Source organism: Ruditapes philippinarum, unplaced genomic scaffold (genome assembly GCF_026571515.1).
Source record: "Ruditapes philippinarum isolate M1 unplaced genomic scaffold, ASM2657151v2 ctg1784_1_1_1_1, whole genome shotgun sequence".
Taxonomy (NCBI): Eukaryota; Metazoa; Mollusca; class Bivalvia; order Venerida; family Veneridae; genus Ruditapes; species Ruditapes philippinarum.
This window is the reverse complement of record NW_026859934.1, coordinates 108,732-123,949: the sequence shown is the minus strand read 5'-3', so window position 1 is coordinate 123,949 and position 15,218 is coordinate 108,732. Positions and strand designations below refer to the sequence as shown.

The 15,218-nt window shown below is 34.2% G+C and overlaps 3 protein-coding genes across 3 annotated transcripts; all 3 read left to right on the top strand.

Annotated features, from left to right (window-relative positions):
• The first annotated feature begins 6,553 nt into the window (after positions 1–6,553).
• LOC132758350 (interferon-inducible GTPase 1-like) lies at positions 6,554–6,883 on the top strand. The gene has a single exon (XM_060749965.1). The coding sequence runs from the start codon at positions 6,554–6,556 to the stop codon at positions 6,881–6,883; it is 330 nt and encodes a 109-aa protein (XP_060605948.1).
• A 21-nt stretch (positions 6,884–6,904) lies between these two features.
• On the top strand, positions 6,905–7,384 carry LOC132758349 (interferon-gamma-inducible GTPase 10-like). Its single transcript, XM_060749964.1, has one exon. The coding sequence runs from the start codon at positions 6,905–6,907 to the stop codon at positions 7,382–7,384; it is 480 nt and encodes a 159-aa protein (XP_060605947.1).
• Positions 7,385–7,498: 114 nt separating this feature from the next.
• LOC132758348 (interferon-gamma-inducible GTPase 10-like) lies at positions 7,499–11,873 on the top strand. The gene is made up of 2 exons (XM_060749963.1): positions 7,499–7,627; positions 11,202–11,873. Exons 1-2 carry the CDS (start codon positions 7,499–7,501, stop codon positions 11,871–11,873), a joined length of 801 nt encoding a protein of 266 aa, XP_060605946.1.
• The last annotated feature ends 3,345 nt before the right edge of the window (positions 11,874–15,218 follow it).

Sequence of the window (15,218 nt, the reverse complement as noted above, 5' to 3'; positions counted from 1 at the left end):
AAGTCCGATTGACCTTGATTCATATAACTTTGAACTTAATAGTTAAATTATTGCAATTTGCTAAAATTTGCTATAACTGTGTTATTCATAAATGTTTTGTATAAATATTTTGGCAAAACAAACTTCATGGAAAACCTTTGAGTAAAAATATATGATTGAAAAGATCAACAAGGAAAGGCGGCGTTCAGATAAGACTTACCAAACTTGACCTGGATGTTAATATGACTTAAACATTTATTGCAAAATAAATGAATTTTCCTAAATTTTGTCATAACAATTTTATAATGTGTCAGAATAAACGAACAGTTTTATCTGTTGAAATATTTTACAACCTGAAATAATACATTGTTTGAGATGTGGTTTATATATCGCGTTTCATTGTACATTTATTTTTAACCCTGTTGCTATCTGCAGCTTGTATGTCATACCAAATCGTTAAGATAGCATATATTTTATGACCATGCGAGTTTTTTGTGAAATTTACATCAATCTAAGGAAGGCACACTTGGAGTGTGTAACAGGTTTATTTTATGAGAAAATAATAATGTCTTGAAGAAAGTTTCGTTGATTTAGTGAAATCTTGATAAATTGTGATCGCTGGAAATGATAAATCACAACAAAATCACATGAAAATTGCATACTCTGTATTATTGAGTCTGTGCATGAGGGGTAATGAAAAAGTACAACATCCCTCACACCCCTTAGCACCTGCTTGGGCGGTACACAATTTTCAAATACTTAAAAGTGTTGGAATCAATGATCTTGAAAGACCAGAAAAATACAACAACACTGAAGTACGCTTGAAGTTAGTTGAATTTAAGTTGACCAGATTCATCGGTTGTATTTAGTTGTTTAAATTGTTGCGATGAATTTGGTTGTCGAGTTATACTTGTTGGGAAAATAGAGAAACACAATGTCCGTAAACGGAAAAATTGAAAATGACGCGGCAAGGTTTGATTGAACCTGTTTATGATTGCAAGCTATCATAAAATATATTTGGTTGATATTAGTTGAGTTGTATTGATTGGTTTTATCTTGAATGTCAAGATTCACATATTTGACCCTTTGGTTTTTATATCTGAAAATGTAAGTTGTTTTGATACATTTGTGAAGTTAATATTTCTGATTAAATGTTTGTGGTTGATACTGTATCTTACAGTTGTAAAAGAAATCATTTTCTGTGCTTTATTTGCGATTTTATTGTTTTGTTTTATCATAAGTTGTTCTATAGAAGAAGGTCTTTGGAAACTGGTGACCGTTGAAGACCGGAGAAGGTCGAACATAAAACTACTATTTCTTTTTAAGAAAATGATTAAATAGGCCTAGCATTTTATGAATAATTCCGAGCAAAAATAAATTAAGTAAACACACAAGTTTACGCAGAAAATATCTCTATTTATTATGGCAGATGCCACTACGAATATTTTAATTTTGTAAATTTTCAGTATAAACAATATACTGTTTTTAAAATTTGAGATAGATATTAAAGAAACATTGATAATTTTCAAATACATCATTCAAGTTTTTCAACCTTAAACGGTAAAATAATTATAGAAAATTAGAAATATCACGTAATAGTTTTTTGTTCTTAATAAGTTGTAATTCCGACTAATTCTCTACAGGTAAATCCGTAACATACCGGCAAACGGTATTTAGCTATGTTTTCGAAAAGGTCAATTGACCAATCATGTACGGTTTACAGATCATATGCTCCTCCATGTACCGAAAACAGGTCACGTGCTCCTCCATGCCTCAAAAGTTAAACGCGTACCAATACCTGCGGTCTCCAGACCACAGGGAACAATACTTTGTACCAGAAGTTAATGATTGCATCGTTAATCCGTTTTCTCGGATCTGCTTCTAGTAAACGCCGTCCGAAACTGTTCAAAGTCCTCATACTTTTGTGTAAATATTTTTGCAAGTGGTTTTGTTCTTTCATGGTTTCACTACCAAAAAACCCTCAAAAAGTTTGTATAGTTTGTTGAAAATTGTATGGATAGAAGTGAATAAAAAACTTTACACTCGTACTGATAAACTAGAATTAGATAACCGACTCGAAAAAAACACCATGTTCTCATGCACAACTGACCAATGACCATTACCTCGAGTACTGTAAACGATGTACAAAATATTTCACACCGTGAAATTAATATTCTTTTCCAGATATGTTTAATAGCCATTGCAATCAGCCTTTCCAAATAAGTTACTTGGTAACAATACGGCTGAACAAATCACTTACACCTCCACATTTATAAATCCGCTAATTTCAAATCTTCAAGAAAATAATTCTCAGCGTTAAGTTCTTCTCTTTGTGTGTTTAATTCATTTATAGAGGTATATTATACTAGCATTGTTCGGACGTGTGCATTGACACGCCGACAATCTATGTATCAGCTTAAATCTACATATTCCAAACAATATTCACAGTCAAACATATGGTGCTTAGCAAAAGTTGAGTAGTCTATTTTACTTTAGAATTACTTTGAAATCTGGACTTATGTTGAATTTTAATATATTTATTAAGCCTCGGTCTCACTTACTCCCGGCAGAGCCCAGGACCATCCCGGTAAGTTACCGGGATGATCCGGGACGATCCGGGATGAAATTATTGTTGCGGTCACATTTACCCCGGCAGCACTACGGTAGTTCCCTACTTACCACCCAGGATGCGCCCCGGATCACCCAGGCAGAGCCCAGGTGAAAATACGGTTCATGCCGGTGCTTCCCCTGTTGTTCCCGGATGACGCCGGAAGAGCCCCGGTTGACCCAGGCAGATCCCCGGTCGATCCAGGCAGAGTCTCGGCAGAGCCCAGGACGATCCAGGCAGAGCCCCGGTAGAACCCCGGTGGATTGAAAACGCCCGAAAATGATAACATTGATACATATTTTTTATTTAATATAATATCTATTGTTCCAGAATAGTAATTCACGATGATTTTCTGAAAAATCCTTATGCCAGACTAGATAGAAGGGAAATGGGAAGGCTTTTAATTCAAACAAGTGCAATCATCGCAAATTGTCGTTATTCTTTTGAAATGATCCGGGCTTTGCCGGGGCTCTACCGGGATCAACCGTAGCTCTACCTTTATCCTCCGGGGCTCTGCCTGTAGTTACCGGGGCTCTGTCGGCATATACCGGGGCTCTACCGTAGATCTACCGTAGCTCTACCGGCTATATCATACCCCGGATCATCCCCGCTTTGTGCCGGCAGAGCTACGGTGCTTTCCCGGTATAACCCCGGTCGTTCCCGGCAGAGCTAAGGATGAAGCCGGCAAAGCTATACCTTCCCGGATCATCCCGGACCACCCCGGTGATATTAAATATTTTATTCCATCCGGGGCCGAATGCCGGATGTTCCCGGATCATCCCGGATCACCAAGGACGTTGCCGGCAGAGTTACGGGTGTACCCCGGTTGTTCCCGGTCGAACCCCGGTCATTCCCGTATCACCCCGGACGTCTACCGGGGCTCTTCCGTGGCTCTGCTGTAGCTTTAATTGCAATATGAAATAAAGAATATTTTTATGAAACATGTATAAAGATATCTAAACAATGTCGTATGTTTTGACAAGACTAATTTCTTGGACAATTTGGATGTTGTTGTGTTACTTGATTTTGTTGGGAGTTGAATGCAGCCCTTCCTTGATGATCTGTGTTACCATATTTATCTCAAAATTATAAAATAAAATGGCATCCATGATCCCGCAAAACAAGTCGCCTAATGTCCCACTTCTGTAATCGATACATTTGATTAAAGTAAAAACTTAATGATATATTGAACTGAATATTACTTATATGACTTGTTTTCAAAGTGTTAGACTATCTCAAATGGTTGTCAATGCAAAAATATTGTAGAAAAACAAAAAGTAAATAACGTATTACTTTGGTTCGCATTTTTTATGTTTCATTTGCAGATTCTAAACTTCACAATCACTTTAATTGTATTAACATTGTAAGATTTAGAATTGCAATAGTTTAGCTGAAAGAATGCCAACGTAGACTAGTAGGTGGAACAGACCAAAACCTGTATCTTTCCTATATGAAATGTGCAGCTGTTTCATTTTTGAAGATGAATTTTACTTTTTTCTTAAGTATTCCCTTTAAACTGAATAAAGAACAGAAATGAAATATATAGTTTTGGTAAAGACTGCATATACCTAAATCTGTTTCATAAATAAAACAAGAAAATATCAAACACTAATCAATGTGTATTTTTCAAACTCTTTAAAATCAAACTTACTTTTTCAGATGTTAACTAAAAAAATTATAAATATTACAAAACAACAATTTTTCACCAAAATTAGGTGAAAGACCACATGCTAACATGGAAAAACTAGTTTTTAGATGATTCCGAAGTTTTTCATAATTTTTCGTTAACCCTTTACCTCATATATACGCGAAGCAACGCACTTTCGACCCCCCCCTCCCCCTTTTTAGGCCTCAAAGAGTGAAAACATGTCCTATTTTGGCCCAAACACATGTTTTCGTTTGAGAAATGTTGTTAAAAAAATTGAGCACTTTTTCGGCGCCGCTCCCCATCCAAAAGATACATCAGGGGGTTGCCAGAAGGGGGATGTGCCCCCTTCTGTTAGGGGGGTTTGAAGGGGGGCGGAGGCCCCCTCATCGCCAAGAAAATTTTGGACTTGTGAGAGGCTAAAAATGACCCCAGGTCGATTATAATGTAACGTGTAACCAAAGCTGAAAAGCCTTTGACTCTATCTCAATCCCTTGAGAAGTTGCAGCACTTTGAAATAAATTTTGATGGAAGAAATCGAGGCAAAATATTGATTTTTGGCAATTTTGAGATGTCCCCTCGTTGCCATGGTAGCAGGAAATTTAAGACTGAGCATGTCGTTACTAAGGCAATGATCCAGTCAACATTTGTGTCAAGTTTGATTAGTATTGAAGCATTTTTCATAGTTTCATTGCAGTTTGAACTTGTAACAAGAGGCTTTTCAGTGAAAACGGCCATTTTTCACCATATGCTCATGGGGGAAAGGGTTAAATTATGAATTGTTTTTTTTATCTTTTATTGTCTTTACTTTTTCCATATCAAGTGGATGCCATCTGTTCATTCAGCTCATACAATATTTTATGATGATAAGAAATGTATTTGTCATGAATGATATTTAATAGAAACGAACTTTTTTCTGCTTGCTTTTTTGTAATTGTACTAGATTATGTTTCTTGATTAATCATGTATTATAGTATTGTCGTTGGTCATTTGAATGCTCAGAAGTTATATATTGACTTTTCGTAGTGTGTGCGAAAGGGCTTGTTTCGAAATTTATTTTCAAATATTGTTAAATATTTTGCATAGAGATATCGGCATGTCTTTATGAGATTTCTTTAAAGAATATTTTTTCCATAAAAGGGTGTGTTTTAATATTCTACTTGAATATTATTGAAAATCGAATGCATCTTCTTTGCATTGTCTTGTCTGTAATCAGTTCTCAAAACTACATATAAAAACAACTATTTACTTAGATGACTTTTTATCAGAAACACCGGCATTTATTTTTTATGTCCTTTTCTAAGATATGCTTTTTTTCAAGTAATAAATTACTCATAATGTTTAAAAATAAACAAGTAAATCATTAAAATGATGTCGCACCACATTGTAAAAAGTATTTTACTTCATTAAAATGATTTGAGACTATAGTGAAGGAACTGAAATGAAATATGTTTTCTTGTTATTATCTTGAAAGAAAACTAATACGAAATAGCAAGCATAGCATCTGTCTGTTTACTCATGGATTTCAATTTATGACTACAGATTATCTTTTATCAGCCTAAAATACAGCTTAATTTTCATAATGTAACAGAATGAAATTTTGATATTTGTATAACGCCGTCCAACACAGGTATATTTTTATGGACTTCAGCCGGATAAATTCCTCAAAATTGCACAATTTAAAAGCAGCCGATAAAAAATAAAACAATGAGGGTACTGGTTAAAGCTACGAAGCAGACTCGACAGTGGTGCAAATCCCCTAAATCTGTTATCAATCTGATATTCAGATAGGGGTTATTAAACTTTTGTAATGATTCCTAATTATCTTATGTATGAAGATATATGGGGCGTCCGTGGCCGATTGGTTAAGGTCGTTGAACTCGAACCATTTGCCTCTCACTGCTGTGGGTTCGAATCCAGACAGGGATATTGGATTCTTTCATGTGAGAAGCTCTCCAGCTAGCTTTCGGAACGTTGGTTGTTTTACTCAGGTGCGCTTTCGTGCCTGAAATAATGAACGGAATGGCACCTGAGGTCTTCCTCCACCAGTAAAGCAGGAACGTTGCGATATGACCTATACTGTGTCGATGTGACGTAAAACCCAAATAAAACAAACAAACAAAAGTATGAATAATGAGATATATATTTGAAAGAAGTAAACGATGACTAGTTTGCTTTCATTGTTACACGTCTAAGATATTATCATTGAAAATGCTAAATTGCTAATAACAAATAAATTTACATCAGTTTACAAATAATAAACAACTGTTAATACAATATTAATTTTGTTCACGAATATTTCAGACAGAAACTCCGAAAAAATGGGTGCATCAAAAAGTAGGCCATTGCCACCAGCTCTAAAGGATCTCGAAGAATTGGATCCAAAAGAGTTTGGAAACTACAAAATGGCTTTTAACAATGGTGGAATGTCAGAATTGAAAAAGAAAGTTGATGAAGATATAGACAAGTGGAAAAATGTTCCAGTGAACATTGCTGCCACGGGGTATACAGGGGTTGGCAAGTCGTCATTCATTAACAGTTTCAGAGGACTCAGAGCGAATTCAGACGGAGCAGCAAAAGTTGATGTGGATGAAGCAACTGCTGAACCTACGAAATACATGCATCCAATAAATAAGAACATTGCTCTTTAGGATCTCCCGGGGGTTGGCACCATGCGATTTCCGCGAGAAAGGTATTTACAACAAGTTAGTTTTGACAAGTATAATTATTTCCTCATCATAACAGCCAACCGTTTCTCAGCTGACGATATTTGGTTAGCAAACGAAGTTCGAAAACTTGGGAAGCAATTCTTTTTTATCCGTACAAAATTGGCAATTGATGTGAGGAATGACAAAAAAGATAACCCTGGAAAATCTAAAGATGAAACAGTCAATAAAATACAACTGGCAATGTCAAAGCATGTTGCAAACGCAAGTTTTGAAGGAGTCAGGGTTTTCCTTATCGACAACCACTGTCCACTAGATTTTGACTTCCCAGACCTAAATGAAACAATGATTAATGAAGCACCGACATGGAAACAAGAGGCAATGACATTTACAATGGCAAATCTCACTGAAAGTCTTATTCATCGAAAGAAAGCTGCTCTACAAAAACGAATTATGATAGTTGGAATAGGTTCAGCAATAGGTTGAGCAATACCTTTGCCAGGAGTGGGCCTTGTTGTAGATGTAGCAATTGTTTTCGGCGAAATTCGTTTCTACAGAAAACAGCTTGGCCTTGATGACGATTCGTTGCGTCAAAATGCAATGTCACTGGATACAACTGTTGAGTATCTAAGAGCAGACTTGAATCTTCGCAATCATTTATTGGGAGCATCTGCAAAGTCGATTGCTGCCTTTGTTTCCACACTGGCTTTATCAGATGTCGCTGAGTCGGTAACTTCAATTGCTATTCCTATTATTGGAAGCGTTATTGGAGCAACACTATCTTACGGCAGCACAGTTGCTGTCTTAAGGTCCATATTAAATGCATTTGTGACGGACTCATTAGCTGTCAACAAACGATTGATGCAACAGCTGCAAACACAGAGTTTTTCGTAAATCAATCTTGAAAGTGAGGAAAACCAAATTATTGTAATAGAAAAGAAGCACAAATATTTGAATCATTACTATATTGATAATAATTTGTGTACATGATATAATTGTTTTCATATTGTTTATAATATTTTGTTGTCTTGCATTTTACATGACATTTTTACGTCGTTTTATGAGTTAATAGCTACAATTCCATGCAATGTTCAATATATGTTATATGCTGTAACCAACATTATTAGCTCGCCTGAGCACTATGTGCTTTTGGTGATCTATTCCGATACCCCTGTGTCCGACGTCCGTCTTCGTCAACCGGTGCTTGCCGTCCTTCGTTAACATTTTTACTTTAACGACATCTCCTCCTTAACCCCTATGCCAATGGTTATCAAAATGTACAAAAAACCTTGGATGGTCCCCTCAAAAATTGTCTCAAATGATTGTGGTCTGTTTAACATAATGGCCAAAAGTGTTTAAAATATATATAAAAAATGACATCTTGTCCTCAACTGCCAATTTGATTTTGAAAAAACTACAAATCATTTTGCCAGAGGTAAAAATAACACACAAAAATGACATCTTCTCCTTTATCATTTGGTCAATTTGTAATAAACTCTACAGGATCTTCAGATAGTTTTCCATAGAAATTGCTCAGATGGCTCTTGTATTCTGATCAAAATGGCCGCCATAGCTAAAGAAAAACCTTAAAATGACATCCTTTTTACTATTGAATATACTTTGATGAAGCTATTAAGGAATGATCCTTAGATGGTTCTTTGTAAAAATTACGCCAGAGCTATAAATATTAGAATAAAAATTCTAGTCCCCATATAAAAGTGTAAATATACTTTGTTTCGAGTCAATTGCGTTATAAAAATATGAAAGGTATTTAATACAACAATTTTATCTTTAATACACTTTCCCCTGCACACTGAATATTGTCAAATTGATGTTTCTATCATTGTCTTAATAATGCAACCATCTTCTCAGGTGAGCGATCATGGACCATCATGGCCCTCTTGTTTAAATAATCAAATTGTTCTTTATATCGTTTTCTGCTATGAGCTGGCCATTGAAACGGTTACTCTTTGGATATTTTATTGGACCGAAGATGTATTGTGTTTTCCATTTGAAACATATACCATGTCATCCGGTCCAATTTGGATTGTCTTTACAAAGCACATTTTCTTAATGAACACCTTAATTGAGTTCTTTAATTTTTTTTATGTTACGTAGTCTTGTTTTGTGGGGTTTCTTATTTGATTCTTAAGAATTCTAACCATTGTGTGATCTTGTTTATACCCTTCATAAAAGTATAATACTTACATTGTGTTAAAGTAATGAATGAAATGTAAAAACTGTTAATCTGCTGTACATTTGTTACGGACTTCATCACGTTTTATATTTTTAATTCTTGTATTAAAAAGGGAATGAATATAAATAATAAACAGAACAAATTTTATAAATTAAAGTATTGGATGTATAAATATGATAAAGAAAAAACTCATAAAACGAGGAAGAAATGAAGTGCATTGGTGAACCCATACACTTCCCCTTCAAAAGGCAACTCCACACATATATTAGTCTTAGATTTCTCGTGTTTTTTTTGTATAGATACATATGTCACAAATGTGTAAATGCCCTGACAATACTGTTGATTTCGCTCAATTGATTCGGATACATTTAAGATTGTAAAAAAGTGACCCTGAAGATTGAAAACTAAAAACAACTACAATTAATTCTTTAATCAATAAGTATGTTCAACAGACAAGAAAATAATTATTTTGATCCTTTTAAATTGCTAACCATATTAACATCAAATACCTAAATCTGTAACCCCAGCATAAAGTTTCAAGATTGAGGTGTTATTTTATTTCACTTCTGCATATTATGTTACAAGATCTCAAATATATTCTATAAAGACATCTTCATTCACTAACATGATCATAAATCAAACACTGTACAATGGGCTGTTTTATGTAAACTACACTCAAGATTTCCAATTGGTTTGTTTTGTTGCAGCCGAATGCAATAAAGTAAATGAGATAAAAGAAAAGTTCTGACATATCAATATCATTAATTTAGGGAAAGATTGAATAAACACAGTTAAAGTAATCTTCTGCATGTTTTATGCAAATATTTGCAGAATGTTTAATTTGTATCATCAGAGGCAGTTTTCGTATTAGTCAAGTAAATATTGGTGCAAAACATTATAAATCAGCTTTTCTTAAATAAGCAAGATATGCTAACCCATGTAAATATTATCAGTTATTTTTATATTAACAAGGCAGTCTAAAGTACAGCTAAATCCCCTTCCGCAGTGAACATAAATCTGTATTTTTTGACATTTTACCAACCATGGCCTTAATGTTGTGCCATGCATATCATAAGCACATAGTCTCACGATGGTGATTATTTGTGCCAAGTTATTTAAAATCTTCCATAGAGTAAAAAAGTTATGGAGAACATATGACGTTGACCCTGGGGGTATTTAAAAGTTATGGAGGAGACATTATATGTAGACTTTTATACATTTGACCTTTAAGAGTAACCTTGACCTTGGGGAAGCAACTAAATAATTGCACTCTGCACATGTTCTTATGATGGTAATCAATTGTGCTAAGTTATTCTTTAAAAGATTCAGTGGTTAAAAATTAAAGATCGGACATTTTAACGTTTGACCTTAAAGTGTGACATTGACCTTTGCTTTTGGATAGCACTCTATTCATTGCGCTCTGCACGTTGTCTCATTATGGTTATAACTTGTGCCAAGATATTTCAAAAAAATTTCATCGGTTAAAAAGTTATGGAGCGGACATGAAATGTAGACTTTCTCAATCAAACCGCGACTGGAATTCTTACGTAATTTTGTTGTGATTAATGCTTCCGAGGGATCACTTTGTTTCCAGATTTTTACTAGGTATTGAAGACTTTTTAACTTTTCACCTTAAAGTTAGACCTTGACCTTGAGGGTAGCAACCTAATTCTTGCGATCTGCACATCATCTCATTTTGGTGATCACTTGTGCCAAGTTATTTCCAATTTTTAAGCGTTTTAAAAGTTATTGAGCGGACATGAAATGTAGACTTTTTATTATGAAATGAAGACTTTTTAACGTTTGACCTTTAAGTGTGACCTTGCCCTTGGAGGTAGCAACACAATTCTTGCGCTCTGCACAAAATGAATAGATATTTCAATCACCAATATTATGAATGATACATCACCCTGAAGTATCAAGGTTCTCAATAACTCGTCTTAGAAAGGCAAGAAATATTTTTTCAAACTATTTGCCATTTTCCTTATATAATATTAAATATTTTGTTTTATTTAATTATAAGATTAAATTCATCATGTATGTAAATGAAGTGTTCTTTACAATTATATTAATACATTTATACAAATGTTAAATGATATTTTATAGGTTGATTTGAAACAATACATCAGCATAATGGGAACATCTTCAAGTCAGCCAAAACAGCAACCTTTAGAAAAACGCGATGTTTTGATAAAGTCAAAATGCAACATTGCAATAACAGGTAATGCTGGAGTAGGCAAATCAACACTCATAAACAGTTTAAGAGGTCTAAAAGCAAATTGTGAAGAAGCGGCTGCAGTTGGTGTTGATGAAACGACTGAAGTGCCAATGAGATATATACATCCTTTTAATGAAAACATTGTTTTGTGGGATCTGCCAGGAATGGGTACACAAAGATTTCCTAAAAGTACATATTTAAAAGACGTTGGGTTTGACAAGTTTGATTTATTTCTTATCATTACAGCCACCAGATTCACAGAAAATGATTTGTGGCTAGCTAATGAAGTTAAAAGGCTCGGGAAAAAATTCTTTTTTATACGTACAAAAATCGATCTCGATGTTGAAAATGACAAAAATGACAATCCTGAAATTTGCAAAGCTGACACCGTTTCTAAAATACGAAGAGCTATGGCAGCACATGTTGAAAATGGAGGTTTTTCATCAATCAAAGTGTTTCTTATTGACAGCCACTTTCCACAAGCTTTCGATTTTCCTTTGCTCATCGATGCGTTATTGGGTCCTTTCTTTTTTGATCAGATGGCTAATTTTGCTTTATAATCTTCTAATGTCACACAACTTATAATTTCATGACAGTATGAAGTCACGCAACTAACAAAATCATGACAGTAAGGTCATATTTAGGCACGTTTGTAAAGGGAGAAATATCTGTTAACAATCCTTATCGGAACAAAGAAAGCTCTGTATGGAAATTATTAAAATGGTATCTGCAAATACAGTTTAAGCAATTATTGTCACCTTTCTGTGATTCCTAAAAATTCGGATCATTATCCATTATGTTTGTATTTCAGTGCTTATCTTGCAATTTACAATTGGGTTTATTTGCGTTTTGAAATAATCCTAAAGAACATTTATCTAATGAAGATACTTAAAACTTTTATTTGTATATGCGTATGTTCTTGTCTCAAAACATGTTTAATTCTTTAATTTATGCTATAAATCTTAATGGAATTCAATAAAGACGTATAGATTTATGAGTTTTATAAAAAAAAACAAATATATTTTCTACATGTTAATAATGAGTATGAAAAAAAAACAAGACTGTCGGACGGCTCAGTCGATCACTAAGAGTCTCAATTTTAAATTTAAAAAAATAGTTATCTGTAAAATTCAATTAAGTTCGCAATACTATATTCACTTCACCTCATGGGCCGTGCCTTTCAGATATTTTTGAGGTGCTAGTGGTTGCCATAATTCTAAGTTAAAAAGACATGAAATGTTTTTATAAACGGCGATTCCTCGACTTAGATCTTGTATGTATAATACATGTATATTTTAGGTTAGATTACTCTCCTGTTTTCCCAAAGACTTGCATTATCACGAATGAACAAACATCATACCTTAAATTTTAGTATTAATCCTGAAACGTGATTCATTATAGGAGAATGACACGCCCGACACAAAAACAAATCATCTCGTTATATATGACGATTCAAATGTTTCTAAAATACATTCGAAGGTAATTATTCTTTTTCCGTGAAATTTATTTAGACACTATATACGCCACGTCTTTATATGAAAACAATAAATTGATAATTTCTAGTATATTTGTCATACTTATAAATGTCACATTCTCGTACAATCACCTTGTGACGCTTACGGTTTCTCACCTTTCAGGACAACCGCTGGCCATGTGATAATACTGAACATCTCGAACTATACGATATAATGAATGTTTCATCGAAGTGCAAAGTAATGATATTTACAGCAACTAAAAAATAGTTCCTGTCTTTATTTTTTAATGAAAACTTGGCATTATGACAATTGTTATAAAAGGTACAGTTAAAAGGTAATTCAGAAAGATTTAATTTCATGTAATATACTCATACTTTCAAATGAACGGATTAGACACACACCTCTTATTCCTAATATAGAAATAGAATGACACTTTATTTTTTAGATATATATAATACTGGCATCTGTTTATCTTATTACTGTAAATTGGCTGAAAGAAAGCCATACAAGTGCGAATGATCATTCTTAGAGTGTAGATAGATATCTAGTCCAGGTACGTGTTTATATATGATTTGTAAGATGAAATTATATCTTGATCAATACCAGTTCCTCTAAATCAAGCATTTTAACCATTTCCTACTTAAATATCAGCACAAACCATTAATTGTTTTCAAGAAAAGTTTTAAAATAAGTACTTACAGGACGGAATATAACGAACAGCGCAAACCATTATCCATGTTATCGAGAAATAATATATATTTATTAGCAGGCGTGATAATACGACACACCAAAGGTGTCTGTTATCGCCGTTTATATACAATTAACAAACATTTGAACAGTTCTTACTGTACACCACTACCTTTAGCCAGTCAGATTAAATAATATAATATCAAATGATAACAAAATGGACCTCATAAAAATTCATCGGGGGTTAAAAATGGGCTCGCTACGCCATTTTTTTCCGGGGTTTCATGTACAAAAATTAAAAATTTTTTAATAAATTTAAACGAATAGTCCCAGTCTGGGGTTCATGCGGGAATAAAAAACAACAAGTTGCAATAATTTTTGTTACAAGTTGTTTCTGATTAGAGTGTTTATCCTAAAAAAGAGTACATTTTGTTTTGTTACCAATCCTTGTATTTTATCGTCTCTAAAAAAATACTTAAGCCCCCCCCCCCCGCACATCCCCCGTTTTTGCCTGGCAAATCTAATTAAAAGAAGAGTTTTCATTGCGCTAGCTAATATAACAGGTCAGTTGGAGTCCGTTTAAAGAATAACGTAAAGCGCGTAAAGAGTGAATATGTGAATCAATCTACATATTTACTCATATTCATAGACCTCAATTTTAATTAAACAGTTGTAGATTACGCATGTGGCCAGATTTTTTATCAATGCTGATTGGTATACTGATTTAGCAAGCGCATGGCAGAGTAAATCAAGTATTTTTGTGGACTTTATATGTTGACTATGTTTGCTTGGGTTAAAGTTCAACACAGTCTAGGTCATATGGCGACTTTCCAGCTTTACTGGTGAAGGAAGACATCAGGTACCCATTTGTACATTATTTCAGGCACAAACGGCTAGAACCACTTACGTTCCGTAAGCTAGCTGCATAGCTTTCTCACATGAAAATTCCGAAGTCAATGGCGGAATTTTTCATTCAGGCTATAAATGAAAGTCAGAACCTAACAACAATGCAATACGCCGTCTATAATTATTCAACATTGCGCATAATCTGCACAGTTTTTGTCAGACACGTATAGTTACCAGTTGTTTCTTAGTTGTTTTTCAATTTCGTTAAAAAAAATTTGTCGGTTTTAACTGTATTCGTCAGGAATCGTTTAAGTTTATTTATTTTTAAAGAGAAAGAAACTTTATTATGTAGTACTGTGGTATTGTGTGATCGGAAGGAACTCTAGGAATTGGGAATATCCCGCCGAATGAATTCGCAGAGAATTTCTAGTAGAAACAAGGAGAAAGTTGATTATAAGATGTTAGCTGAGGAAGGAGTGAAGGTGGTGGTTGAAAATGATCCTAAAATTGAAGACAAAGAATTGGGCACGAAACCAATAAAGACGAAAACGAACAGTGAGAAAATCCTGTCAACCTCCGATGCGGATAAGTCAGACGAAGTGAAATTTACCAAGTCACCGTCAGCTAGTAAACAAACAGGAAAACCCGTAAATTTGGAGAAAAAGGCAATGTTAGCTCGTTTAAATGAGTTAGACGAGTAGCAAAGACGTTTAGAGGAATAGAGAGAGTTAAACATTTTGAGAAAGCAGCTTTTGGAAAGAGAAGCATTTGTCTCATCGTTAGAAAAGTCATTATCTACAGAGTCAGAGGTAGAAACACTCTCCCCACCCATTCTGAAATCACGAGTGAAATCCGAAAGTTTAGGCGCAAGTAGTACATGTACGATAAATCCCCTGG

Excerpts from the sequence above, each read along its gene's own strand:
- LOC132758350 (XM_060749965.1), top strand. The coding sequence starts at position 6,554 with ATGGGTGCATCAAAAAGTAGGCCATTGCCACCAGCTCTAAAGGATCTC.
- LOC132758349 (XM_060749964.1), top strand. The coding sequence starts at position 6,905 with ATGCGATTTCCGCGAGAAAGGTATTTACAACAAGTTAGTTTTGACAAG.
- LOC132758348 (XM_060749963.1), top strand. The coding sequence starts at position 7,499 with ATGTCACTGGATACAACTGTTGAGTATCTAAGAGCAGACTTGAATCTT. Across the intron at positions 7,628-11,201 it reads TATCAGATGTCGCTGAGTCG|GTTGATTTGAAACAATACAT; the intron begins GTAACTTCAATT and ends GATATTTTATAG.